Raw genomic sequence first — 25,968 nt, 5'->3', positions numbered from 1 at the left:
CAAGTGTTGCAACCTATAACAAATCCTGTGGTGGGGATAGACATGCCAGGGGTTTGGTAGCACTATGTATTGAGAGTAAAGGGGAGGTGGGGCAGCTCAAAAAGGGGTGAGGTTGTTATCTTGCTGTAGGTTTGGAGCCTTAAGAGTGTATGCTGGACAAATTTCCTCCTGCCCTGCTGCAAGGAGAGGATGCAGCATTTTGCTAGGAGCCAGGCCCTGGGAGAAGGGAAGAAAGGAGGTTTGAGGGGAAAGGACCTTGAACCAGGCTCCTTAGAGGTGAGCCCTGAGATGGCATGCCTGAGTCAGGGGCAGTGCCATAGCCCAGCTGAAGTGCCTCTTCACGAATGCCTGCAATTAGGTACAGGTTGGGCAGCAGGAAGAGTTTCTTCACGGAAAGGGCGATTAGACATTGCAATGGTGTGCCCAGGGCGCTGGTGGAGTCACCACCGCCTGGAGGACTTCAAGGGAAGACGGGATGTGATAGTGCCATGGTGTGGTTGATACGGTGCTGTTTGGTCACAGCTTGGACTCGATGATCTCGGAGTGTTTCCAAACCTAACTGGAGAAGCCCTTTCCCAGAGCTGCGTCTCCACGTCCCACAGCACCCGCTGAGTCGGGAGCCCCGCGGGCCGCCGGGGGCGGGACCCACGCGCGGGGCCGAGCCGGGCCGCCAGGGGGCGCTGCGCCAGCTGTGCCGGGCAGGCGGGGGCGGGGCCGCGGGCGGGTCGCGCGCAGGCGCAGCGCTGCCCCCGGCGGCGGCGGCGGCGCGCGTCCCCTGCCGCAAGGGCCGCCGGTCCGTCGGCGGCGCGGGGGCGGGCGGGCGGCCCGGGCCCGGACATAAGATGGCGGCGGCGTTGCTGGGGCGGCGGCGGCGGCGGTTGCGGCTGTCGCGGAGCGCGGGCGGTGCGCGGCTCTGCCCGGGCTCGCAGGGCGGATAGAGCGGGGCCGGCGCGGCGGAGCGGGGCCGCCATGGGCTCCCAGGTGCTGCAGATCCTGCGCCAGGGCGTGTGGGCGGCGCTGAGCGGCGGCTGGTACCAGGATCCGCACCAGGGCGCGGGGGTCAACGCGCTGCACCTCTACCTGTGGCTCTTCCTTCTCGGCTTCCCCTTCACCCTGTACATGGTGAGCGCAGCCCCGGCCTGTGCCGGGGGTCGGCCGGCCCTTGCCGGGCCCGGAGTGGGGGGGAGGGCCGGGAGGGGCCGCCGCGCGCGCGCCCCCTGCCCGCGGCGCGGCCCCGGGAACGGCCCCGGGTCCCTGCGGCCGGGCCGCCTCCGCTGGGAGCGGGCCCGGACCCCCCCATCGGGGCTGCGGCGTTTCGGGAGCATCGACTCTTTGCTGGGAATCTGTGGGTGGGCGCTATCGGGGCGCGGCGGGGCTCTAGGCGCTGGCGCTTTGCCTTCGTTTTTCTGTTTACTTTCCTTCAAAATTGGAAATACCAATAGCAGCTTCCTCTGCTGATCTCCTCCTAGGTCAGTAAAAAGCAGTTTCTATAGGAACTGTCAGATTTAGCCAGTGTTTCTGGCTAGCAGCAGTATCAGTTTCTGACTTTTGAGTCTGGTGGAGGGACGTGGTTCCGTAACCTAAAAGTTTTATTTGGCTGTAGTGTGGTGTGTTGGCTGGCAGTGTATCTGGATTGTGTGTTATCGACAAGAAGTTCGTCTAACTTTTTTGTTTGTGTCCAGATTTCAGTGTACTTGGTTTGTGAGAATTCCTGCCCTATATATCTTTGTAACTGAGACTTCAGTCAAAGCTGTTAAAATACTAACCTTTAAACCTAGAAACTTTATTGACATTTGGACTTGAGAGCAAAAAAAGGAGAGGTGTGATCAGATACAAGAAAAGGGGGCGGTTTCCTGTTGGCCAGTAGTTTTTTTCCATGTGTAAGCTGTATTTAACTTATGAAATGCTAATAGTTTACTTTGGGTTTTCAATAAAGAGTGTGATCATAATAGTGTGTTTTGACCAGTTTTGTGCATATGAGGTAGAACATCATTTGCAGGATTGCCAGATGCTGTAACAACCTAAAGAAGATGCTGCCTTGTGAAAACGTAGTGAATTAAATGCTGGAGATAAAATCATATGCAAGTGCAGTTGCAGAAATTGAGAGCTCTGAGGTCAGGCATTTGCTTTGTTTAAAAGCAATTTGTAAAGTTGCAGTATGAGACACTTCATACTTAGAAATAGCTAGTGTGGAAAAGGAGGTTAAAAACTTTAAGGTTTTTAATTCATATTACAGTGTCTTGAAAAAGGCAGCTCTCACGCTTTTTGTTTGAAAACTTCTGGTCTGCTGGCAGGGAGACTAAAGGCTGACACAAATTGCATTTAGAATTGAAGTTACATGAGAACAGCTAGATAAAACTTTTAACTAAGCAGATACTTTGTATGAGAACTATGAATCTGTATCTATTGAAAGTTCTGCACAATATGGGAAGAGGAGACACCTTTTGGTTTCAAATATAGCTTTACAATTTTTTTAATACATTGACAAATGGTAAATCTGGGCCAGCATTTGAGTCTCCTGCTGCTCTTAAAGCAGTAAGTAAGCTTCAGTTACCCATACAATGGGATAAACTTCAGTGTTGCTGAAACACTTTTTCCTTTGTAAAGGGAAAAGACAGCAGCAAGCTGCTTTGGGTTTTGTTGAGGTCAGAGAAATTCTCTTGCTTCATAGCTCTGGACAAGTTAAAGATGCAACAAGTGCCAACTTCCCTGAGAATAAGTAGGGAGATTAGTCACAAGTTAAAGGAGATTGAATCATATTTGGCCGTTTTCCCTCTTTCCACCCTCTACAGTTTAAGTGTTGTCTAGACATAAACTAAACAGGCAGAACTGTTGGTCATCTTAGCTCTTTAGCATCTCCTAAGCTCTTTTTCAGAATAAAAAGCAGTAAGTGTTGCATTGCTGTAGGACATACATAAATAAGCAGAACTTGCTTAAAACTCTTAGGTAATTGTAATCTGAATTCTGAGCATGGCTCACTGGTGTGTAGGAGGGAGTTTCTAAGCTAGCTTCAAGTGACTTGTTGCTGGCAGACAACCCTGTGTGTTTAAAAAATCGAGGTATATAGAAAGACTGCTAACAGGTTTTATATTACTTAAAAAACTTCCCCATGTAAAGAATTACAAGATCATAGCATTGCTTTTATGCATTGGATCAACAATAACTCTAGTTATTTCCAAGTTGTTTTGTAGCAACAAGGACAAAAGTATCCCCTAAGAACTTTGCTTGATGCTGGCTCTCAATGCATTTAACAGTAGGCTAATCACTTTTTTCCCCCCAAATGTTATTTAACCTCTAGCAGGAATAAAATGCACTAGGATATGGGAATTTAGGTGCACTTACTGCTTTAAGACTTGGTTTAGTGCATCCAACATTGCTTTCTTTTTTTCTGTGCATTTGTTTTGTTGCTCTGGTATTTTCAGAATGGAATCTGGTAATGATTGTGGTCAGAAAGTAATGCCATAAATCTGTGTGTTCCTTTGTATGTGTATGCCCGTGCTGTTAGGGTTGATGGATTTAATGTGTGGTACAAACCTACTTGAAAAAGCTAACATTAGAATTCAATAACCAACCTTTCTTCCTTGGTCCCTCATCTGCCTTTTGAGCCTAAGCATGTGCAAGTGAGTGTTGTATCCTGTACAGTGTATACCTAAATGTACCTATTTTGCCAGTCTGGATACTTTTTCTTGTGTATACAGTTAAACTGTGCTTGTTGGAAGTGTGGCAAAATAAATGTGTAAATAATGAAGGAACTGAGGTCTTGAGTAAGATATGCCTGCTTTAGGGAAGCAGCTTGAATCTGTATTCTTGCATTTGTGGCTTGGCAGTACATGTACAAAAATTTTGTTTTCTAGACCAGTTAAGTCTATCCTGTTTGTGTACTTATATTCAGTAACTGGCTCAGCTGTGCTTGTTGATGTGCCTTTCTATTGTAAGAGCTGATCCCTGCTTTTACTCTAATGCAGAGTTGAAATTGGGAGAAGAAAATGTGCTTTCTATATGGGGAAGCTGTCCAATCACTTTGTAAAATCTAGTGGTGTAGTTGAAAAAAATACCCTGAATGCAGAGGCCAATGTGATGCATCAGTGTTATGGGGGGGAGGGGAAAGAGAGGAGGCTGCCAAAGCACTTCCCCTAGTCGGAATGCTGTTTCAGCCCCACCACGTGTGCATGAGGGGGTGAAGTCTTGGCTCTGGCACTTGTGGAATTTTGCCAGTGACTGAAGAGGAGCCAGGACTGTACCTTGCTTGGGGTGATGGGCTCACATGTACCTACAGAACTTGTCTGTCAAAGTCGAGCTCGTTTAGTCAACAGTTCACTTAATTTCCTGACTTGTGTACATAGTTATAGAAGTAGGTCATATAAATGTAGCTTCACGTGGAAGTTTTTTCCACTGAAGTTTTTGAAATATGTCCTGTTTCTTAAACTAAGATGTTAAATAATTGAAATTCAATTTGTGATAGCAATTCCTGTTATGCCATATTGTTCTAAGACGCTTGTAGTCTCTTGGCTGCTCAAGTTTCAGTTGTATGCTTTGAGGTTTTGGTCAAAAACTAGATAACTTGTGACTGAACTTTCTTCCAGATAATGGCAGTTCTTAAGGGCTCTGTCCATAAACAAGAATTAAGGACAAAACTATGTCTGTTGTTTTGCTGATTCTTCCTCTTTTCTAGTAAAACTGTTTCTAAAAAACACTGCTTTCAAAATACTTGTAGTTTCAAGTCTTTTTACTAGATGACTTACTTTTTAATGTTTAGGTTATAACATCTTTATGTAGGGATCTGCAATCTGGTTTGATTTTGAAGACTTAGCTGTTAAAAACACTCATAGTAATGCATTTCTTTTTTGAAAATAATCTGGAATTTTTGTTACATCTATGGGGTCTAGCTAAAGTTAGGTAATCAGATTAGGTAGGATCCATATAGTGTTAGTTTCTTCATAAGGATGTTGTACAGCCTGTGATCGATGAAGTTCCTCTGGTTCCTGGCACATATGTGCTGGAAACATTCATTTGAGATACAGTGACCTTCTGTAGTTCGAATGGAAGTATTTTAGTGCTGGAACTGATGGTGGGATGTCACCTTGGTTATTTAAGATATTCTAAGCTTTCTGATGTTTACATTCTTGTGGTAAACTTTTTTACACACTTTCTGTAAATACCTGATTGTTTTGCATTCTTTTATAGAAGAAGAGAAATTAATTAAACTGTTAGTTTGTCCAGTGTCATTGGAGAGGTGGCACTTTTAGAAAACTATAAATGTTAAAGTCAGAAAATAAACTTTCGCTTTTCTTCACCTTGAGAGCAGCGGTGTGTGCACTTGTGTTGTTTCATACCCTATAGTAACAGTGGGAGGTTTCTTTTCTATTTTGACTATTGGAATCTAGGAGTGTTTAAACCTTTTTCTGCCTACTCTTTTAGGAAAGGTGTGTTATGATACAAGTGAGCTAATTTAAGAGCCAGGAGGTTTCAGAAGAGATAGTCCTCCTTAACTATCTTACCTTTGTCCATATGTATATCTTGCATTTGTTAAGTTGACTTGAAAGATTTAAATTTGGAAAGTAACTTGTGGGAAAGGTGGTAGAAAATCAATGTCCTTCCCTCTGTCCCCCATATTTGAGAGAGCTACGTAGCTTCCCTTCAAGACTCAGAGACATAATTTTGGGTAGGAGTTTATCTAATAGTTGGGTTTGTTCAGTCATTAGATAACTAAAGTTTTCAACAGAACATAATTAAAAGCACATAGTTTTCATATGGTTCTGCATAGTTCTTTATATTGTACAAGAACTTCTGTTGTGATGACTGCTGTGGAGTATATGTTCTTTTGGTGCTAATGCAAGTGAGTAGAAATGTGGGTAAAAATGGGTGTTCTGTGAAATACTGTTGCAGCTGTAGCCTTGTGGCCAACTGGTGTCTAGTAACAACTCTTGTCTTGGTTTTAGTGTGTTGGGCTCAATTAAAATGCTTTAGTATTTGAAATTATTTTGATTTTAAATGTAATCTAGAGGGAAATTTGTATGACATAGATTTGTATTCCAGTCTTGAAGGTGGTATCACATGGGATGCTGGTGAGAAACATGTCTCTCCTCAAATGTGGTAAAATGCTGAACACAGTTGGAAATGGTAACCTAACTTGCTTTGTTTTGTGTGGAGAAGACCCCAAATTTATGTTGAATGCTTCTAAGTTTGGCTTAGAAAAACAGAAGTTGCAAGTGGTTGAGCTTAGGCTGCAGTAAATTTCCTCTTGAGGCTGTGCTGCAGACAAATTGCTGGTACCATGGGTAGCAGTGCTGCACCACAGCATGATACTTAATGTCAAGTGTGTTCATATGGCAGACTAAGCTAGCTGAAATGCCTTCTATTCCCAGAATATATACCCTATTCTGAGATGAGGACCTACTACAAAAATGAAGAAGGAAAGGTAGTCAGTTACCTTAGCTTTTTAAAAATTTTTCTGCAATACTGTGAAAACAGGTTGTGAGGAAAAAGTTTGAATTCTCTCTTAGGTTTGCTGTAAGTTACATGAGGTGTTTTACTTTTTTTTGGTGCTTATTCTTAAAGCTTTCCTTTAAAAAACTGGGTGTGTAGATTTTGCAAGATAAACTGGCTATACTGTGACCTCACTGCCGACAGAGTAGAGGGGAGAAATTGATGAGCTCTCTAGACAGAAAAGTACAGGCATGTCTTTTATGGAGTAACTCTAGCTTTTGTTATCTAGTGTTAGTCTGGCTCTTCTGGTAATGGCTTCTGTACACTGGGTATTATATAGGAGAGGAAAGTTGAAGCTGTGTGTGATGGGGTAGCAGACTGCCTAGCAGGTACAGGAAGTTCATGCATTTTTCGAGAGTTAACAGGGTCGCCCTTGCCTGCAGGGAACTGACTCTGAAGTTTTTGGAGGTAGAGGCACCTCAGTTCTTGAGGAAACCATTCTAGCACAGCTTCAGGGGTAGTAGGGATGCCATATCATTATGGATCCTGGTTGCTTATTGATGCTGATTTTAAGTAGCTTAGTTTCCTCTTTCTCTTCCTTAGCTGGTGCTTGGTGAGTGAATATCTGCTTATCATGATGATGTCCAGCTCAGCACACAAAATGAGACTTAGCAAACTTCAGCTTAGTTTGCCTGGCCTACTTCAAATGTTATATTCAGTGTTGGCTTAACTTGTTTTGGAGGAAAAGGTAGGTGTTGATGATGCTTGTCAGATTTGACTTGTTTTGGAGAAATACCTAGCTAGGTTACAGGGAGTCATCATGGTGATCAGAGTTCCATGGGTGTCTTGAAGAGTCAAAAGGGGAAAATGAGTAAAGAAAAGGAAAAGGAGGGCCTCTCTGTTCAGCACATTATGACCATATTGAGTCCTTTACTGTGTTAAAATTCTTCTAAGATTCACGGGAATAGTTTTAGATAGGAGATAGTGTAACATTATGCAATGTAACAATGTTGTCAGCCAGTCAATTTTAAATGGTTCAAAATGTTTCTATGCGCTGGTTAGAGAGGCATTGCTGTCTTCTACTCTGAGCATTGTTTTGACTCTGCAAGATGTTCCTGGGCCTTTTTTTTAATCAATGATGACTCTTCTCTTCCCATGGTCTTTAAAGGGAGGTACGAAAATAAGCTGGAATTGTCCTTCAGCCATGCGGTCTAAAAAGACAGCTCATTTGTTCTGCTAATTTACTGCGTTAATGTTCAAGCTGGATATCAGATGTTTAATTCTGATTGTCATATGTCTGTGTATTTTTATATTTTGGAGGTATATCTCAAATTACACCATGATCAGGGTAAAGGATAGTGATGCAGTGAAATACTTCACAACCTAAACTTTTGTTGCTTTTGTAAAGGGAATGGCCAATTTTTGGATGAATACTGAGACTTAATATCTCATTTTGTTTAATCACTGCCTAGGGAAATGGCAAAATTTAAAAGCACAAATAAAGTGTGTTTTAGAAGGAAAAATGCATTAAAGTGAAATCTGAACTTTAACCAGTACTTCAAACACTTCTCCTAAATAGCTGCCAGGCTGGACTTTGTCAATACCTATTGCTGAAGTGATTGATTTGTAAAAGCCTTATTTACCTCTGCAAGAGCTGCATGCATTCCACTCTTAGCTTTGAGTGGAGTTTCAAATGTTGCATTCAGGACTGAGGGGTTTTTTTAATGTGGCTTCTGGCTGCCTTTCATACGGTTTTCAGAACATGTGTTGGCTACCTTTCCATGGGCGTGCAATGATCTAGCACAAATCTTTGCTGCCTGTGGTCTTGCAGGTTGGGTTCTGCTGTGCAGTGTGTGAGTCACACATGTGAGCAACCTCTTCATGTACGCAAGTAGGAAGCAGTTTGGCTTCTGTGACTGATCAGTGTCTTGTCATGCAGCAGTAGCTCTTGGAAGCTGACAAGTGAAGTCAAAACACCAATGTTTGGTATGTAAGCAGGTTTTCTCCCATCCAGCCATGCTGGCAAACTCACATCAAGTTTTTCTGAAATGGACTTGGTGCTGTGTACTAGCCCTGAAATAAGATCTCACCCCATGCTTGGTTGGTTTTTCATGTGCTTCAAATCTTCCCTTCTTTTTCTACTCATAACAATTAAAAATATTTGTCTCACACATGCTAACTCTTACGTTTCCTAGTCTAGGTCTTCCATTGCAAAAGCCTGGAAGGAGAGAGTGAGGGTCGAGCTTGGTTCTCAAGCTTCAGTCAAACAAGTTTATTTAGTACAATGCTGTGGTGATTTAGTATCTTTGGTAGTGCAACGGTTTCTTTCTTCTGTGTTGCTAGACTTTTGACATTTTGACATTTTTTAACATGAAGACTCGCTGTAGGTGGTGTAGCTTTCAGAATTATCGTATTTTCTCCCTGAAACAAACAGTTAAAATCTAGGGAGTATTCTTATGGATATTCAACTTTGTGTTCATTAATTTTTTCTTACTCTTTTTTTTGAAAGGCTCTTCCTTCTTCCATGATGATAGTAGCTGTCTACTGCCCAGTGATAGCAGCTCTCTTTATCGTTTTGAAGATGGTGAATTACCGTTTGCACAGGGCACTGGATGAGGGAGAAATTGTGGAGAGGAATGCCAGTGAGCATATGGACAGAGGTGCAAAAACAGAACAAAGCAGTGTTTCAGCCAAGAGGAAAGACAGCAATGGGCCCAGGTAAGTTGTCTGCTGAATTTTGCATACTGCTTCAAATGACTAACAGTCCTGTCTTCATCAGCTGTGTAACTGGAATGGTGATTGAGATTAAACACTAGGGAATATAGATACAGACCTCCGTGGTTCTAAAAGATGGTTTTAAGTCTTGTCTTGAAAAGTAGACTTATTTATGTGTTAGGTTTGAAACTATGCATTCACAATAATTTCCTAGTTCCTCTCCCAGAGGAGTTCAAGAGCAGTATTGAACATGCTGGAAACAATAGCATGGGAAATGTGAGCCGATTAGGCAACTAAATGTTTAATGAACATAATTAGTACAAGTAATCTAATTTCAGTAGTAGATGTATTATTAAAAATCTAGCTGTCAAAGACCACATACTACATGCTAATTCTTTCCTCACCAGGAGGAGTGTCTGATTGGGTTTCAATTTTAGTGTTGCAAAACGAGGAGTTGGATACAATGCTTGACTCCAGTCATAGTCTTTTCAAGGAGAATGCTATCCTGTAAATTTGGAAATTCTATAATTGCTCTGCTCAGTAATGACGATAATGATTCTGAAATACTGTCAATAGGAGGATGATTCCTTTCCAGAGATCTCCTTTGTAGCCAGCATAAAACAATGCCAGAGGTTTTCCGCCTCTGACCAGACTATTTGGAGAAAGAAGAGTAAAAGATGACTCATCAGCAAGGCGAGCTTAACCAGTTTGATCAGACCGTGGATGTTATGAGCTCTAATATCAAAGCCTCTGCCTGCCTTAGATAATTTGAGACCATCTTAAAAGTTAAACTGCGTGAAATAAATCAACCTTGAATTGTTAGCTTTTAGAGTTGACCTTTCTCTTGTCTTTGAGTTTCCGGTACTAGTAGCCATGAGTAGTTTTGAAAGTGAGGTGATTTGTATGCTGTCCTGACTCTTAAAAGATTGTGTGTCTTATTAAGGAAACGGGTTTGAAAGAAGCCTCTTGAGTATGTTTATTGTGATGCTTTTAAAGAAAGGAAGTGCTAAACTGCTGCTCTTTAAAATGATAAGCCTAGAATTTAAAGGACATTCCTGTCTGTATATGGGGTAGCTTCTCATGGTCGTAGGTTCTTGTGTGTCTTCTCTCACCTCAGGTATTGTTGGCAAAAACAATGTCTTAGATTCCTCTAAAGCTGATATACAGTAACTTCTTGTATCAATCTTTAATAAACTTGACCCGTTTTCCATGATGTGTTTGGCAACTGAAGCTGCTGATTTTAATTGTGACTCAGTTTAGATCACCCTATACCTTACCGACACTGTACTGAGGTATTTTGGCAGACTGCTTCCCTAATTGTATCTTAATGCTTACTCTGTTTAATAAAATTCATGGAAGTTAACTAGTGGTTTGTTCTTTCTCATGCAACCTCGGTAATGCATGTTTTAGGTGTGACCTCTAGGTGTTTTGTCTGAGTTGTTTTTGGTGGGGTTTTTCTTTTTGTTTGGTGTTTTTGCTATGTAGCTTTTGCTTCCAAAACAGGGGCCCAAAGTTGGTAAGGGAATTTCTGCTAGTGTTGTGAATTACTTCTGGATGTTTCAGTTCTGTTTTGTCTAGGGAGCAGTTGACATGGGACGAGATACTACATTATAAGCATTGTGAGCTCAGAAGTAGAGGTTAGTTTAATGCTGTGTGTCCTGCTTGCCAACTAAAGTTTCATTAACTTTTATATGATCCTTGTTCCCGCTTTCAGGTCTCTTAACTAGAACTGGGAACAAGGTCAATGCAGAAATTACGGAGTTACTTTTTGGTAAGTGGGATGTACAGTATACACTAATCTTTGCCTGGAAGCTTACAAGAACTCTGGGGTAGCATTCAAACCAGTAGATGGGATGTAAAATGAGTTTTAAATATTGAGCTTTAACCTTCTTAGTAAGTTAAATTGGAACACTAATAAAAACCCAAACCAGTCTGGGAAGAGAACGGTGTGTGAAGGGTTTTCTGATTTTTTAACTCTGCTCCCCTAGTACAAGGTGGATATAGGGGAGATCTGAGCAGAGATTCTATCTAAAATATTTGCATAATCAGAATATTAGTTTTGATAGCTTAGGCTACAGCATGTGATACTGTATAAATATGCATATAGTATAGTTGGCAAAGCCACCCTTGAGTTTTTACCCTGCCACATATACAGTCATGGAGAGCACTTTAGATACAAATCTTAGTATATTTATTTGCAGGATTAAGCAGTGGTTGTGTTCAGGATTCTGTTTAGCTTCTAAGAACTGCTGTTCTTTTTTTCTGAAGATGTTTATCATCCAAGTGGTGCTTTCAGGTATCTAACAAATTATATGCTGTCGTTTGTGGTCTTGGTTGAACTGCTCATTTATCTTCAGTTAATTGTGGTTTGTGGATGGGGGTTTCTCTCCATGAAGCTTCGGCATGTTTAAGCAAAGAACAACTTACCATTCCTTTAGAAATGCCTTATTTTTTTCCTTTCCTCTTTCTTAAGCTGAAATTCTCTAGTTAATGTTTTTGAAAGAAAGTCTTAATTTGGAGAAAGGAATGTGATCTGTTGTTTTCATACTTCAGGTGTTAGTATAGTAATGTTTGTGTGAGATTTCATGAAAGCAAGTGGAGGGGATACAGGCTCCTGATCTCATAGAAATATAGAAGAAGCAGTGCAAGCATGATCTTTGTTGGGTATCAGTGGACCCGCACAAATAATTTAAAACACTTAAGTCAATCCTTCTTTTGGGTATAAGCATATAGCTTCTTGTCAGTGGCTGTTATGGTTCAAAGTATCATAAAGTGTTCATCCGATGACACTGCTGTTCCTGATCTCCATCAGCATGGGGGAACTGTAATAATGATGCTACATAAATTTCACATGTACTTCTACCAAGTGAAGTTAGTAGCTGGAGAATGTTGCATCTTTGAAATATTTACAGTCTACTTAAATATGAGCAAATACAATTTAAAAAAGGTGATCACTCTCCAGGACTGTTGCCTTTGCTATTTATTCTTCTTGCAGTTTTCTGTGGCTGGCAGACATGTTCTTGAGTTTGGAGTTAGTTTTTATTTTTGACTATCATTAGTGACTCAAGCTTGGAAGAAAGTTTCTCTTAATACTTGAATCTGTGGTGATCTAACACTTGCAGTACATGCCATGGTTCTTATGTATTTTGACAGCAGCCTTCTGACTAGTTACCCTACTCTTATTAGACATTAAGGACAGACAATGGTTTTGAAAAGAAGATAATAAAACTCTTCCTCTGCTTTATCCAGAAATCAAAGTAACTTATTTCTGATTACCCCCTGAAGTTCTGATCTGCATATCAGATTCCTGTAGTCAATCAGCCTAAGTCAGATTTTAAACTTGAATTCATGAAGACTTATGGTCTCTTCATGCTTATCTCATGACATTCTGATGAGATACACCTGCAGATAGTAATTTTTGTTCAGAGTTACTAATACTTCGAAATAGTAGTTTTAATTTTTAATTTGCTTTATATCATCTTCGAGTGTCTCTTTCACAGCAGTCTCTATTGTTGGATGTAATTTTTTCAGTCTCCTTGATTTGTGTTGTAACTTCACTGCAGTTATTTTGTTTGCAAACTGTAATGTGTAACACTTGCCTAAGGAATGAAGACAGCAAACTGTAAGAAACAGATTGTAGAATTTCATATCAGGAAGTCCTGGCCACAGCACTAGTGTCAAGTAGCTCCTAAAGAACTCTGGATGTTGCAAAAGTCCGGGTACTTAGGCGTACAGTGGTCAATTCTAGAAATCTGTTTCCTGCTTCTTCCTACAGACTTTATTTGTTGGTGTTTGTTACTAGCTTTTGTTCATTCATTTGTGTGTGCTATCACAGAATATAGGAGCTGTGAGTAGAGTGGTGGTGATGGATTTTGTTGTTGCTTATGCTGATATCTGATGGTTCAGTTTTAGACAAAATTGCTGCCTTCTTTGGCTAACTACCTGGTTCTGTGCATGAAAGCTTATTTACAATGACTTATTTTTCTACTTCATAGGATGTACTTTAATCACATGCAGTGTTTCTCAATGAATTATTCAAAGAGGAAAGGAATTTCATCATTTTGTGAAAGGCATTCTTTATTATATCTTCAGTTGACATTGTAATGTATACTGAACTTAAACATTGTGAGAATTTTTCAGTTTAGTCTTTAAATTCGTGTTATGTCCTTATGTATTCTTAAAATGCTTACAGTAGGAATGCTTTGGCTGAAGCTGATGCTGATTCTTTTAAAATTAATTTTCCTTACCTGCCTTAGCATAATTGATAATACTAGGTCAGAGAGGCCTCTGTAAACAGCCATCTCCAAGAGTATGCCTGTCTCATTGTTGAGCTGTAACAAAATGGTGGCTTCTCACTTCTTTTTTTTATTTGCTGGAGTTGGACCATAGTTCTTCTGCTAGCTAATGGCTGTTTGTCTTTTAAGTTAACTTATTTTTACTGAAGGAATATATTCCTAACTTCAAACTGTCCTTTTTTTGTCTCCTTTAATGTAGGAAGAATCATGTGCTTCTTTTATTGTTTAGTTATACCTGAGGTTGTGCCTTTACACCTCTCCAAGATGACAACAACTTAACATGTCATGCTGCAGGATGAATCATGTGTCAGGTCCTTTAGTGTACAGACAGGTTGTTTACAATATCCTTTATTGATGTCCATGTATTTCAGAAATTATTGCAATCACAGAATATGCTGAGATGAAAGAGACCCATCAGGATCATCGATTCCAATTCCTGGCCCTGTGCAGGCCACCCTATTTAGCATTGTTCTTATTGTGTAAAACTTTCCTATAAGACTAGTTGTCTGTTAAGTAAGCCTTGCATGCTTCTGTCCATTTCTGTTCCCTTCTTCAGAGGGCCTTTGTCTTTAGTGTATTTGGTCTGACTGGACGAGCGTTGTGCATGAGTACTTTAAGAAAAACGCTGGAATTTGATTGTTGGGAAGATGTTGTTTGTATCTGGGAAGAAGCACAGAGGATCAGTGTCAAATTACCCTGCAGATACTTCTGTTTAGGACTCTTCCTGGATCAAGGTGCTTGAAGAGAACTTTAATGGGATAGGAAAAAGAGTGCCTCAACTGCTTCCTCTTTGCAATTAACAATCAGTGCTGGGTTGGATCCTTGTGCTCTAGTCCTCAAATGACTTCAGACCCCATTGTCCTAATGGATGAATCCACTTTGGTTTTGTTTCATAAAATATTTGCCTTTGACAAGCTGAATTTTGTGGAATTAGAACTTGATGTTGTTGCTCTAGAAAATACTTTCAAAGCAATAGTTATTAATCCTGAAAGGGTGAAATCACTAGGATGCAATGATATATATGTTGTACCTCAAAATATTTCTTGGTAGGGACTGTAAAGTATCTGAAGGGAAGCTATTTTTGAGTAGAAAGATGTGGTTTGCATCCCTGGGAGAAATACTATGGCTCTGTATATCTCTGCTTGTTTAAAAGCTTTCACATGTGGCTTTCTTCATTAGCCATCCTTGCTTTTGCTCCCAGATTCAGTCTAAGGAAAGGACCAGGAGTCCTTTTCATGCTCTGAGTTCTGAGTAGTATTTTTTTCTAGTGGTGAATTTCTGGGTGTTATAGTTGAACAGCTGATCCAAAAGTAGCATGTGTGCACGTAAAGACAAGGAGAATTTAATATGTCAGCATTTTGGGGAATGCCTTATAGGGCCTAAGTCTTCACCGTTTGTGTTGGCTGGTGACGGCGGACTTGTGGCAGCAGTTTCTATGACAGTGTATGGAGTGCTCTGGCTCAGACTGAGCTTCCTGTATCAAACAGCCAGTATTCATCCAAGACATTGGGATATATTTGAGCCCCTGAATTTTGAAAAGGGAAAATTTGTTTTGAATATGTGCTTAACATAGACAAAATTTTGTTTAACTGGTGGGGATAATGTGTTGAATTTTTTTTAATGTTTCTCTCAGTGACCCTGGTGGAGGGATTGAGATGTCAGAGTTCATACGAGAAGCAACTCCTCCTGTTGGCTGTAGTTCACGCAATTCTTACGCTGGGATAGATCCAAACAACCAGGTAAGAATTAAAGCTGCTACTGTTGTTGCTTTAGTATTGCTGGCTTCGCAGTCCGTAGATAACCTCTTCCTATTATTTTGCGGGGGTTTTGGGTAATTTATATTAGATAAGACAATTTTCTGTATGTAACTGCTTTGTTAGGAAGGCATTGCATTCTCCCAGGAGCGTAGCTCTCAACCCATCTTGTACTTAATTTAGGAGTGGCTGGATTTTGAAAGGGAGCCTACTGTCCCATCAGTAAGTATTCTCTTTTCCTCAGTTAGCTTTCTTCTGATTTAAGAAATCAAAATTTCTCAGAGCATGGTGAGCTAAGTACAAAGAACCCACTGTGGTGGGATTCACTTGTCCCTTTGGGTAGCTCAAGCTGTATCTTCATGCTGGTGTTCTAACTTTGCCTTCCTCTTTAACTTTTGTTTGTTCTGCCATTTAAAGCTTAATTGGTAAATTTAAATGCTGTATTTGAGGAGGCTTCTGTTAAATTATCTTAGAATATTTCTACTGCTGATTATTTCTTGCAGTTGTGGATTGCTTTCTGCAGGTTATTATTCCTGATAGGTCAGATTTTGGGATCAAAAAAGTTAGTTTGCTAAAGCATAAAGAAAGATAAACTGCTAGAAATGGAAAGACTAAAACTGTTTATTTTTTGGATGTCCTCTGCAAAATCTTCACTTCCTTGATTGTTCAGCAAGGTTGGGAAGAAAGCAATAAATAGGGAGTCCTGCCAGATGGAAGTGCTGAAGAACGTTGCGTTATTACATTTTAATGTAACTTCATTATGCTCTAGTTGCCTTGAATTTCACTGGGGAAGTTGCTCTGTTTCCATATTATGTCTACTAGGTTTATGTGTTCAAATTCCATAGTGTCGGATGTGCTGTTCCTTCTGTTTGGCATGTGGCATTTAGCTGATTGTGGCTAGTTTTTATCAACCCTTCATGAGGACAAGTAGATGAACTGGTCAGGCTGTACAGTTATGTTGATAATGAGCAATGCAGCATCATGGTAAAGACACAGAACCTGTCTTCAAGTGACATGGAAGTCCTTGGCATGGTATTGGAATATCATGTTCTTCTAATTAGCTCTCTGAGCAAGCAGTAGATAATGAAGTGCAGTGGTATGCTAATGTTGGTGTTTTATCTGAATCATGCTCAGTTATGCAGCATAGATACTCTTAAGAGATTTTCCTTCAAGAGAGAAGGCATTTGCTGGTGCAAAGGAATAGGAAGCGATGGTCCATGTAGGAAGATAGAAACATGATGTCCAAACTAGTTCTTTGACTGGTCTTTGGAAAAAATATGTTCCAAACATAACAGTTTTAATGTTAAAGCATGTGAAGAAGTTCAAGCTACTGTGAAAGAAAGTATTGTGTTTAGAATGTATTTGTCCTAAGAAAATTAGTATTCACTGATCCTCTGTGATTGAATGTGCACTATCAGAAGGGAACATGAGCAGTAAGCATCTGAGTTCTGTTCAGTTTTTCTGTGTGAAATAGCTTTCCTGTGATGGTGCATTTTTATTCAGTGACAGCCTTCATCAAAGCATATTATTGAATGGAAAACTGTTGAAACATGACTAAATGAGTAACTAAAAGTGCATGTGACAATGTTGAGAAGAAGATGTGTTAAACAAGCTCTTAGCTGCTTTTTCAGATTATACATAAAGCCATTGTTCTGTGCTGTGGCTGAGTAGGATCTCCATGCATCTTCAGGTTACCTGAAATTGTTGTGCTTACAGAATATAACTAGTAGATTTTTGCTCTTTTCCCCAGAGTAATTTTAACTAGGCCTTTTTTAAAAGCATCCCAGTAAGTATACATCTATCAATCAAATGGCCATCATATTTATGTATTATAGATTCAGATTTTGCCTTTGAGTGCTCCTCCTCTATCTTATTTCTGAGTGATTTAATTATCTAACACCTGCATTGTTGTATGCTATTTATAGTTGAGAGGTTGTATTGATTGTTATTGAAGGTAAGACCAAATTCTTTTTAGCATTTCTGCAAAGTAATCTCCACTGGATTACAGGATATATTTAGAAAGATAGATTGCAAACCTAAATGGTGAAATTTTTTGTATGAGCCTGCCTGCTTTTTTGCCATTGAATGTGAAATTAACTGTAAAAATATGTATCTTTTCACATGGGAGCAGTTTGGGGATTTAGCTTGGTGTTTACTGTGAACAGTTAAGTTTTGTACTAAGATTGATAAGTTTTATACTAAGATTGTGTTTTCTTTAAGCATTTTAGACAACCAGAATCCTACCGTTAAATGTTAAGTTTCACAACGACAGTTATTACTGTAGCGCTGCACTTGTACTTTGTTGCCATATTATATAAGGAGAATTCCTAGATTAGAAACTTTATAAAATCAGCATGGTAAAGTCGCAGTGAACACTGGCTTTTGAGTGGAATAGTGCTGTGATGTAGTTAGATGCCTAATTGTATGACTTTTCATCTCTTTGCAGTGGAAACATAGTCAGAATTTTACAGCACTCTGCTGCTGGATGCTTTTGTGCCTTTAAAAACCTCTCCTATGTGTATAGGCAAATGCATGTGTTAGAGTAATAGAAAATAACAATTGTTTATTTCCTGAAAGTGTACAGCTTTTTACATGATTTCCTGTTTCTAGGTTGTATCTGGGTTATCTCGTCTGGGAACAGCAGCAACTATCAAAGGTGAGATTTTTAGTTGCTTAAATTACCTTGCAGAAGCACTTCAAATCACTGTTGTTTACTGTGTTGTTTCCAAATACTGTCTACCTTAGTCATCTTGACTTTTTTTTCTTTTTTGAGTGAAATGCAGCATTTACTAGTTGGGGGAAGTCTTCTTTGAACATGTAAATGACCAAAACATGAGAGAATATTCTGGAGCCCATATTCTACTTCCCATGTAATGACAGGTTTTCCATTTGCCTATAAAATGCAGAGCCAAGGGGTTGGTTGGGGTAGACTTCTTTCTAGTATTTTGAGTTCAGTGCAACCAATTACCCTTCTGGTACTGCATATCAGTGACTTGATTGCTTCTTGTTGTTCGACAGTTAGCTGAAGTAATTTCCAGCCCTTGTGAACTTCTCTAAGATGAAAATATAACAATTTTGCATATTATGAGTATTTTCTTGTAAATTTATCCAGCCAATAATAAGGCAAAAAAAAAAAATTGAATGCGAGTTTTTGTCACCTTGATTTTCTTTTTCTCCATGCTTTTCTGACCATTACAAGTGTTTTCTTAGTCTACCCCTCTTTTTTTATGGACGACCATGCAAAAAGAAATATTCCAATAGATACACCTTTAAGGGGAAAAAAACCCAATCTTGATTGCCACTGAGTTCTGTGGAAGATAGTAGAGATAGCACAGACAACACTTGTATCTAAAAGAAATCTTGTGTTTTTCTAATTATGTAACTATTGTTACTTACGTATGAATGAAGAAATAAAAGCAACAGTCTTTAAGGACGATTAAGAATGTAGGTGTATGTGTTAGTACTTTGAGCACTAGTACTCTTTTTTCTTAAAACTTGCAGGTGATACTGACACTGCCAAGACCTCTGATGATATCAGTTTGAGTCTTGGCCAGAGTTCTAGCCTATGTAAAGAAGGGAGTGAAGAACAAGGTAAAATTTCTTCTTCTCCATATTTAAACATGGTATTTTGTTACCACAGACTCTTTGCTTAATATGCTAAATAAATTAATGCAGTTTATTGATACCCTTTCTTAGAGTCTGTCTTGTAGTTCCTTGTTTCCTTTCATAATTACTCAAGCTTCTGAGAAGTGTAATTTGAATGCTTATAACTTTATTCTTTGACTGTGTGTTCCTTGTTCTGACACCTTCCATCAGGTAATAAATATTTACTGTCACCTCACTGCTGAAAGATAGCTAACTTAGATTTCTTTAGACAGTATCTTTTAGATAACAGGTGGCCTGTGGTTAATGGACTTCACTGTAGATTAATTTGCTTTCCTTACAAGTACAGATAAATGTAAATGTGGCGGGCTTTTCTATAAAGTAAATAACCCCATCCAGAGGTCTATGTTCTTAGAGCTATAGGCTGCTTCCAAGATGCAAGTTATCAGAGCTTGGTGAATTTTTGACATTTTTTTTTTTTCTGCTATGTAAAGAAACTGTTAGCTTGTGTTCTGAAACAAAACAGGACAGTTTTTGTTTTAGCTTCATTGTTAGGAAGAGACCTGCTCAGTCTAAAACAGAGCATAAAAACCAAAGGGAAATGTTTGCTGATTTTGCTGGTGATAAGGAGAAAGTTAACTCTGAGAATACCATTTTTCATTTTTACCAGTCTAATCACTAATGGGTGATGAGGGCCATTAGATGGATAATTCAATCATTACTGTGTGATTCAGTGTAAAAAGTGTGTTTGGAGCATCACAGGTGGCCATGCTGTTGTAATAGCAGGGTTCTGTAACTTTCAGCTGAGTGATATAACTGTGAAGTCTATTAAGCTACATGCATTCAGATATACTCTATAGGAATTTAACAACAGTAGAAACTCAACTTGGCCTCCAAATCTGCTGGTTTTAGTGACAGTAGCAAAAGGGAAAGTAGCCTGACTTCTAGTACTGCCTGCAGATGGACACTTTTATGGGAGACTGCTTGAGATGGGTAACAGGAATGATTGCTTTAAACAAGAGCTAACAGTAAATCTTCATTATTTGCTTTAACAGCAAGAGCACCTCTTTTTTTTTTTTTTTTTTTTTTTAATAGGCAGTAAAACTCAGTGACTTCATAGGGACTTTCATTATAGTGCAAAAAGACCTCTGACAGTGATTGCATCCTTGCTAAATGAATTTACTCGGTATCTGGTAGGAAAGGTGATTTTTGCTGGGTTTTTGGTGACTTCAGAGTTAGTGGGCTTTACTGTGTTTTCATTAATAGCTTTAAAGTTTGTTTAATGCATGTAGGAACCAAAAAGAAAGGCAGGGTACTCTTTTTATAATTGAGAAGCTTTGGGATATGTAAAAATACTAAGTCTGAGACACATAAGCAATAGACGAGGTTGGAGACTTGTCAGAATTGCCTTGTCTTATCAGTTGCTAGGGATAAGCTGGTGTTGATGGTTTCTTTTTTTTATTAAAAAAAGGCCTGTCAGATTTGCCCAAATGTTACAGAATATTTTTAAGTGGTAATGTGACGAATTCATAGTACTTGCAATTGGATTTTTCAGTTCATTTACTTTGTTTGATATAAACAAACAGTTTTAAAGCAAGTTATATGACTTACATGAACATTGTACCTGACTATTTTTAAATATGTACTCAAACAGATTTGGCAACTGATCGGAAGCTTTTTCGTCTGGTGTCGAACGACTCATTTGTCTCCATCCAACCTTCATTGTCCTCTGGACAGGATTTGCCAAGGGACAGCGGTGACAAAGTGTGCCTCTCGAACAACCAGCTTGTGGACCAGTCTAAAAACAGTGCATGTGACACAGAAGTAGCTTCGCTGGTAACTCTGCATTCTCACTCCTATAGGAAGGATCACAGACCTCGAGGTGTACCAAGGACTTCTAGCTCTGCTGTTGCTTTTCCGGATGCTTCACTAAATGACTTCCCCCTCTATCAGCAAAAACGAGGACTAGATCCTGTCAGTGAGTTAGAAGCTTCCAAACCCCCTTCTGGATCCCGAGAGTCTTTGGGGGAGAACTCTTGCATTTCAGGAGTTTTTCAATTAGATGACATTCTGAAAAGTAGCAGCCCTCAACCATTGACTAAGAGTGGGAAGAGCAAATCCTTAAAAGCAGACAAAAGTATGGACAGTCTGAGAAGCCTGAGTACTAGAAGCAGTGGTTCAACAGAAAGCTACTGCAGCGGGACTGATCGTGACACCAACAGTACCATCAGTAGCTATAAAAGTGAACATACTAGCTCAACGCATATAGAAAGTGTATTGTCAGAGCATGAGGAGGAGTCTCCTAGAGAAGAGAAAAAGGATGATAAGAAAAAAGACTGTGGTGTCGACTCAGAGGATGACAGTAGTTCTACTACTGACAAAAGGACTAGTAGCCAAAGGACTGCTGTGGAAGTGAGTCCTCTGGGTGGTGTTCAAGAGGTAAAGGGTTCTAATGCATCTGATGAGATGCACAACCAGAAAGGTCTTGGTGCCTCTGCTTCAGAAGAGGCCAATAAGAACCCACATGCCAATGAATTGACTACACAAGCTGACAGGCCGCATGGGAAGGCTGCTGAACAAAGAGATGAGCAGAGTGAGAAACTAGCTGTGTTAGTAGATTCAAGAGCTGCTAAAGAAACTAGTGGAAAACAAAAAGAAGGAGATGTCAGACCAAAATCTTCTAGTTTGATACATCGAACAGCCTCTACCCACAAGTCGAGCCGGAGAAGGACAGGAAAAAAGCGGGCTAGTAGTTTTGATTCAAGTCGGCACAGGGAATATGTTTCCTTCCGAGGTGTATCTGGTACTAAACCTCACAGTGCTGTGTTTTGTCACGATGAGGACTCCAGTGATCAAAGTGACTTGAGCAGGACATCAAGCATGCAGTCAGCTCACCAGTTCAGCAGTGATAGCTCTTCCAGCACCACTTCCCATTCATGCCAGTCTCCTGAGGGAAAATACAGTGCTTTAAAGACCAAATACGTTTCTAAAGACCGTGGGGGCACAGACTCTGAAAATGCTCACAAAACCCACGTAAGCTCTGAAGGAATTAGCAAAAAAAGATCTACACGACGGACTTCTAGCACAAACAGTGCCAAGAATCGTGCCAGAGTGTTAAGCCTGGACAGTGGTACTGTAGCTTGTTTAAATGACCCAAATGGTTTAATGGCACCAGGTAATATAAAACAGTTAACCACTTCAAAATCTGATTTGGAAGCCAAAGAAGGAGAGGTGCTAGATGAGCTATCTCTGTTGGGAAGGGCTTCACACTTAGAGTCAGTCACTCGTTCTAGGAATAGCTTACCAAGCCAGGCTACATTTCCTGAAGGGGAAGAGCAAGAATCAGCAAGTGGAGGTAAGTAAATGACCTACCAGAAATACCTTGTCATATTTTGTTAATGGGTCTAGTACCTATGACTTAAATTAAAACTATACTTAAGCATCTTCCCTGTTTCTCCACTCTTGCCCAGAAAAACTGAAAAAGCATTTCCTTTGTAATATCTTGAAAGATCTACTGAAATGTCTGTTGAATCCAAACAGGTTTTACAAAATCTCTAAGTAGAGGTGTTAGGAGCTTGTTACCAGCAGTCCTCATTAATTAGAGCTGTATCTTAAAACTATTATTTGTGATCAGATCAAACCTGCTCCATTATACTGAGTAATGCAAACAACTGCAGCTTCTCTGGCATGGCTTGGGGTGGAATCAGGAAATAAAACCAATCCCAAACTCTTACCATGCTGCCTTTAATTGTGGATTCTTACAATGGTCTAGTTCCTAAGTTGAATTCTCCTAGGGATTTAATTTTTGCTCAGCCTTGCTGCTGCTGGCTAGACAGTCTTGTTTACTTTGGGTTTTTGGGGTTTTTTTTGTCTTCATTATGTGAACACAATAACCTTCCAGTGCTGGAGAGGAATGTAGTTTCCTCTTATTTTCCCAAACTATTGTTTTGCTTGGTGTAATGTGAACAATAAGCTACCTGGAGTAGCTGTCATTAATACAGATTAGTAGTGGCATTTAAAAACAGTTTTGAGCTCTTAATATTTTTTGTTTTTTGCTTATAATAATGTTTATTTCTTTTCTTGGTTAATTATATTTGCTGCCTTAACTGGAAGGCTTTTTGTGCCAAGGTAGATAAGTGTCTTTTACATCTTCAGGACGGTATGAAGTTGCTAATAAACTCAGTCTGACTTCTGGAATTTTCAAAGGCCAATACCTACCAGATAATCTGGATCTTTACTCTAGGTGGACAAACCCTTCATAAGATTGTGTTTTAGATCAAGACAGGTATTTTTAACAAATTATAGTAAATTTGACTGTTCCTATTATGTAGACTGCCTGAATGAAAAATAGTGATTAATCTTGAGATTTCCAGCCCACAGTGAGATAAGATCTTATGACCGATAGTGGGGTTTTTGCTTTGGTTTTGTTTGGAGTTTTTTGTGGAGTTGTTTTTGTTGTGTGTCCCCCAATATTAACAAAACAGCTATAAAAATCAGTGCAGTTAATTTCTGGGGAGTAAAAGAAAGCATGCCACACTGAAGTTCAGCTGTGTATTGATTATTGATGAATTTTGACTGGTTTACAATTAGTTCAGATTTATTTATATGCCTTCACTTTACCAATGTATGCAGATTTGGTTTTTTTTTTAAATTTTTTTACTTTCTCTGTATTCCTAGTAGCAGATTTTTGCAGTAGCTTTAATAAAACAAAGTTACTCTTCTAGCACTAACCATAGAAGCTAAACAACACACATTCTTCCTAAGGCCTTGTTAAAGTGACAGCTCTTCATGTCTACTGAGAGTAATATGACTGATTAAAGGTCTCCCTTATGTATTTACCATTTTGACTCTATGCTTTCCTTAGCACAAATTTGACTTCATTCTGTTTTGTGTTATTACTGCTTAAAGCTATTAAGATTCTCCCTTTATGTGCAAAGGAGGATTAACATGGCTTACGTTTTAGAACGCATCAGACTTTGTATGTGCTTACTACTTGTCAGTAGTCTGAAAGAATTAATGGAAGACAGATGCTGAATATCGTGAAATACTTTGCTCTTTTGAAAAAGCTTGTCTTCCCCACCATTTCACTCAACACATTTCAAAGCAATCTTAAAGTCAAATCTGTAGCAGTTTAAGCAGGAAAGAGTTGCTGTCATTCTTGCTGGCCTGATTAATTTCCAGTTGAAAATTTTACATGATGGTCATTTGAAGTTGTTAGTATTTTTAATAAGTGGCAAATACCCAAGGTGTACTTCTCAGTGGATAACAGGCTGTCTTTAAGAAGCAATCTGGAATCGAGTACTCTGCATCTGCTGACATGATATGGTTGATAACACTAGCTGTATATTATTTCTTCCTACCAAGAGAAAAGGAAGTATTTGCTTTAAGATTGTAAGAAATGAATGTCATTCTGCCTTTTTTTTTGAAAGCAGAACAAAATTATGACTTAATTTTTCTTTAGCACTGCTTAAACATTTAGTCTTGTCAAGCACCAAGGCAGTAATTACATTGCATTTATCTGTTCATGATCAATCTGACTAATTCTTTCATAGTGTCCTTCTTTACTGGTTTTTCTCTTGTGTGGGTTTGCTGGGTAGTTTTCCCACAATTTATAGCTTATATTACAAGTTTTGTAACATCTGTATCTTTAATTGTGGATTTCTTCTTTAGGCTTACCCATAATTAATTGTAATGAGAGAAAATGTTTTAACTGTTTAGAATCTAAGTGCTTTATAGCCAGAATTTCTTACTACTGAGATGTATTCACCTTTTGGGAGGTTTTTAAAGACATACATGTGTAATATAAATTTTATATATATATATATATATATATATATATATATATGTACATTATATATATATACATGTAATGTGTATATATGTATAGCATTTTTTTGAGAAAAGTAAGAAATTATTTTATCTACTTGTTGCAAGTGGTTTACAGAATCAACTTAGTTTGGATTTTCATAAGATCAGAAGATATTGGTTGGATGTGATTTTTAGAAGTAGTCTGGTCCAACCTCTTGCTGAAGGTGTTTTATAATTTTATTTAAATATTTTATAATTTTATATAAATGTTTTATATAAATGTTTTTTCAGTTTCTGTTTTTCAAATATTATTTAAATCAGTAATTATAACTTCATTTTATCCTTCAATCTTTAGAGACTAGAACTACATTCTTGTTTGTGTAACTGCTAAAATGTGTATCTTAATGGATATGGTCTTTACTAATCTTCGACTAAGCAAGATGTTGTGTAAACGTATACATATTTCACTTCTGCAGATACAACTTAGTTTCATTTCTGTATAATTATGCCAGGAAGTGGTGAATGACTCACTTGCTGTGAGACAGTATGTACATTTGAATAGAAATCACAATTCATTAAAATGTAGAGAAACTGCATCTGAAAATTCTGAAATTAAGTGTATGTGGTGAATGTATAATAAAAAAATGGAAGGCATCTTATGGTAGTTGTTATCCTTGTTCAGCTATTCAGATTTGAAAAGTAGCTAGTGAATTGATGAGTCATGGGTTAGTTGCAGTTGCTCCACTGTATAGTGATATTCTGGAAATACCCTCTGCACTGTCCTGTGCCTGGTTCTGTCAGATGTGTGCTGTTTCTGGAGTGCTGTTTGTAACCATTTAAAGAATCACCATAATGCTGTATGTAACACAGTGATGTTTTGTAAAACTTGAGCTGGCCTGAAAAGTCAAGTGTTCTCTATTAATTGTAAAAGATGTGCTCTTTAAGTTGCTGCTCTGTTTTACAGCTTGCTGCAATTTAAGGCTTATTTACTTTAAGTTCTTGTGATACATACCCTTCTGTAAATAAAACTGCATGTAGTGTGATGCATTTTTCCTTCTGTACATTGCATAGCAATATTGAAGTAATAGCTCATACTGTTTTCTGTCTTTTGAGGTCTGCAGTACATCTCTACAGGCAGGCAAAATAGGGTTTTGTGAATTTGGATTAGTCTTGTGTTTCATATGACACATAGAAACCTGTTCACCTCTTCAGTCTGTATGTATTTGTATGTATATGCTTAGTGTGTCTGCCTACAATTATTATGGTGCAGTTCTCTGTTACTCAGCCAATGGTCGTGGCAGCTGCTGGCAACATATTATTTTTCCCTTCTATGCTGATGTTGTACATTGTCTATGTCATTGATTTGC

The 25,968-nt window shown here is 39.1% G+C and overlaps 1 protein-coding gene across 11 annotated transcripts in view; it reads left to right on the top strand.

Annotated features, from left to right (window-relative positions):
• Positions 1 to 836: 836 nt before the first annotated feature.
• PCNX1 (pecanex 1) overlaps positions 837 to 25,968 on the top strand; it is an 84,540-nt gene continuing 59,408 nt past the window's right edge. For 3 of the 11 annotated variants that reach the window (XM_059849640.1, XM_059849641.1, XM_059849639.1), the window contains exons 1-7: positions 838 to 1,122; positions 8,936 to 9,144; positions 15,070 to 15,175; positions 15,374 to 15,412; positions 17,801 to 17,846; positions 18,692 to 18,781; positions 20,448 to 22,148. In XM_059849640.1, coding sequence (XP_059705623.1) covers positions 970 to 1,122; positions 8,936 to 9,144; positions 15,070 to 15,175; positions 15,374 to 15,412; positions 17,801 to 17,846; positions 18,692 to 18,781; positions 20,448 to 22,148 — 2,344 coding nt within the window. In that variant the 5' untranslated portion in view covers positions 838 to 969. Of the gene's footprint in view, positions 1,123 to 8,935; positions 9,145 to 10,855; positions 10,913 to 15,069; positions 15,176 to 15,373; positions 15,413 to 17,800; positions 17,847 to 18,691; positions 18,782 to 20,447; positions 22,149 to 25,968 lie in introns of those variants that run through there. The other 8 variants (XM_059849646.1, XM_059849645.1, XM_059849643.1 and 5 more) reach the window with 7 other exon arrangements.

Source organism: Haemorhous mexicanus, chromosome 6, assembly GCF_027477595.1.
Source record: "Haemorhous mexicanus isolate bHaeMex1 chromosome 6, bHaeMex1.pri, whole genome shotgun sequence".
Classification (NCBI taxonomy): domain Eukaryota; kingdom Metazoa; phylum Chordata; class Aves; order Passeriformes; family Fringillidae; genus Haemorhous; species Haemorhous mexicanus.
The sequence above is the reverse complement of the archived record's forward strand: the minus strand, read 5'-3'. Positions and strand labels throughout refer to the sequence as shown.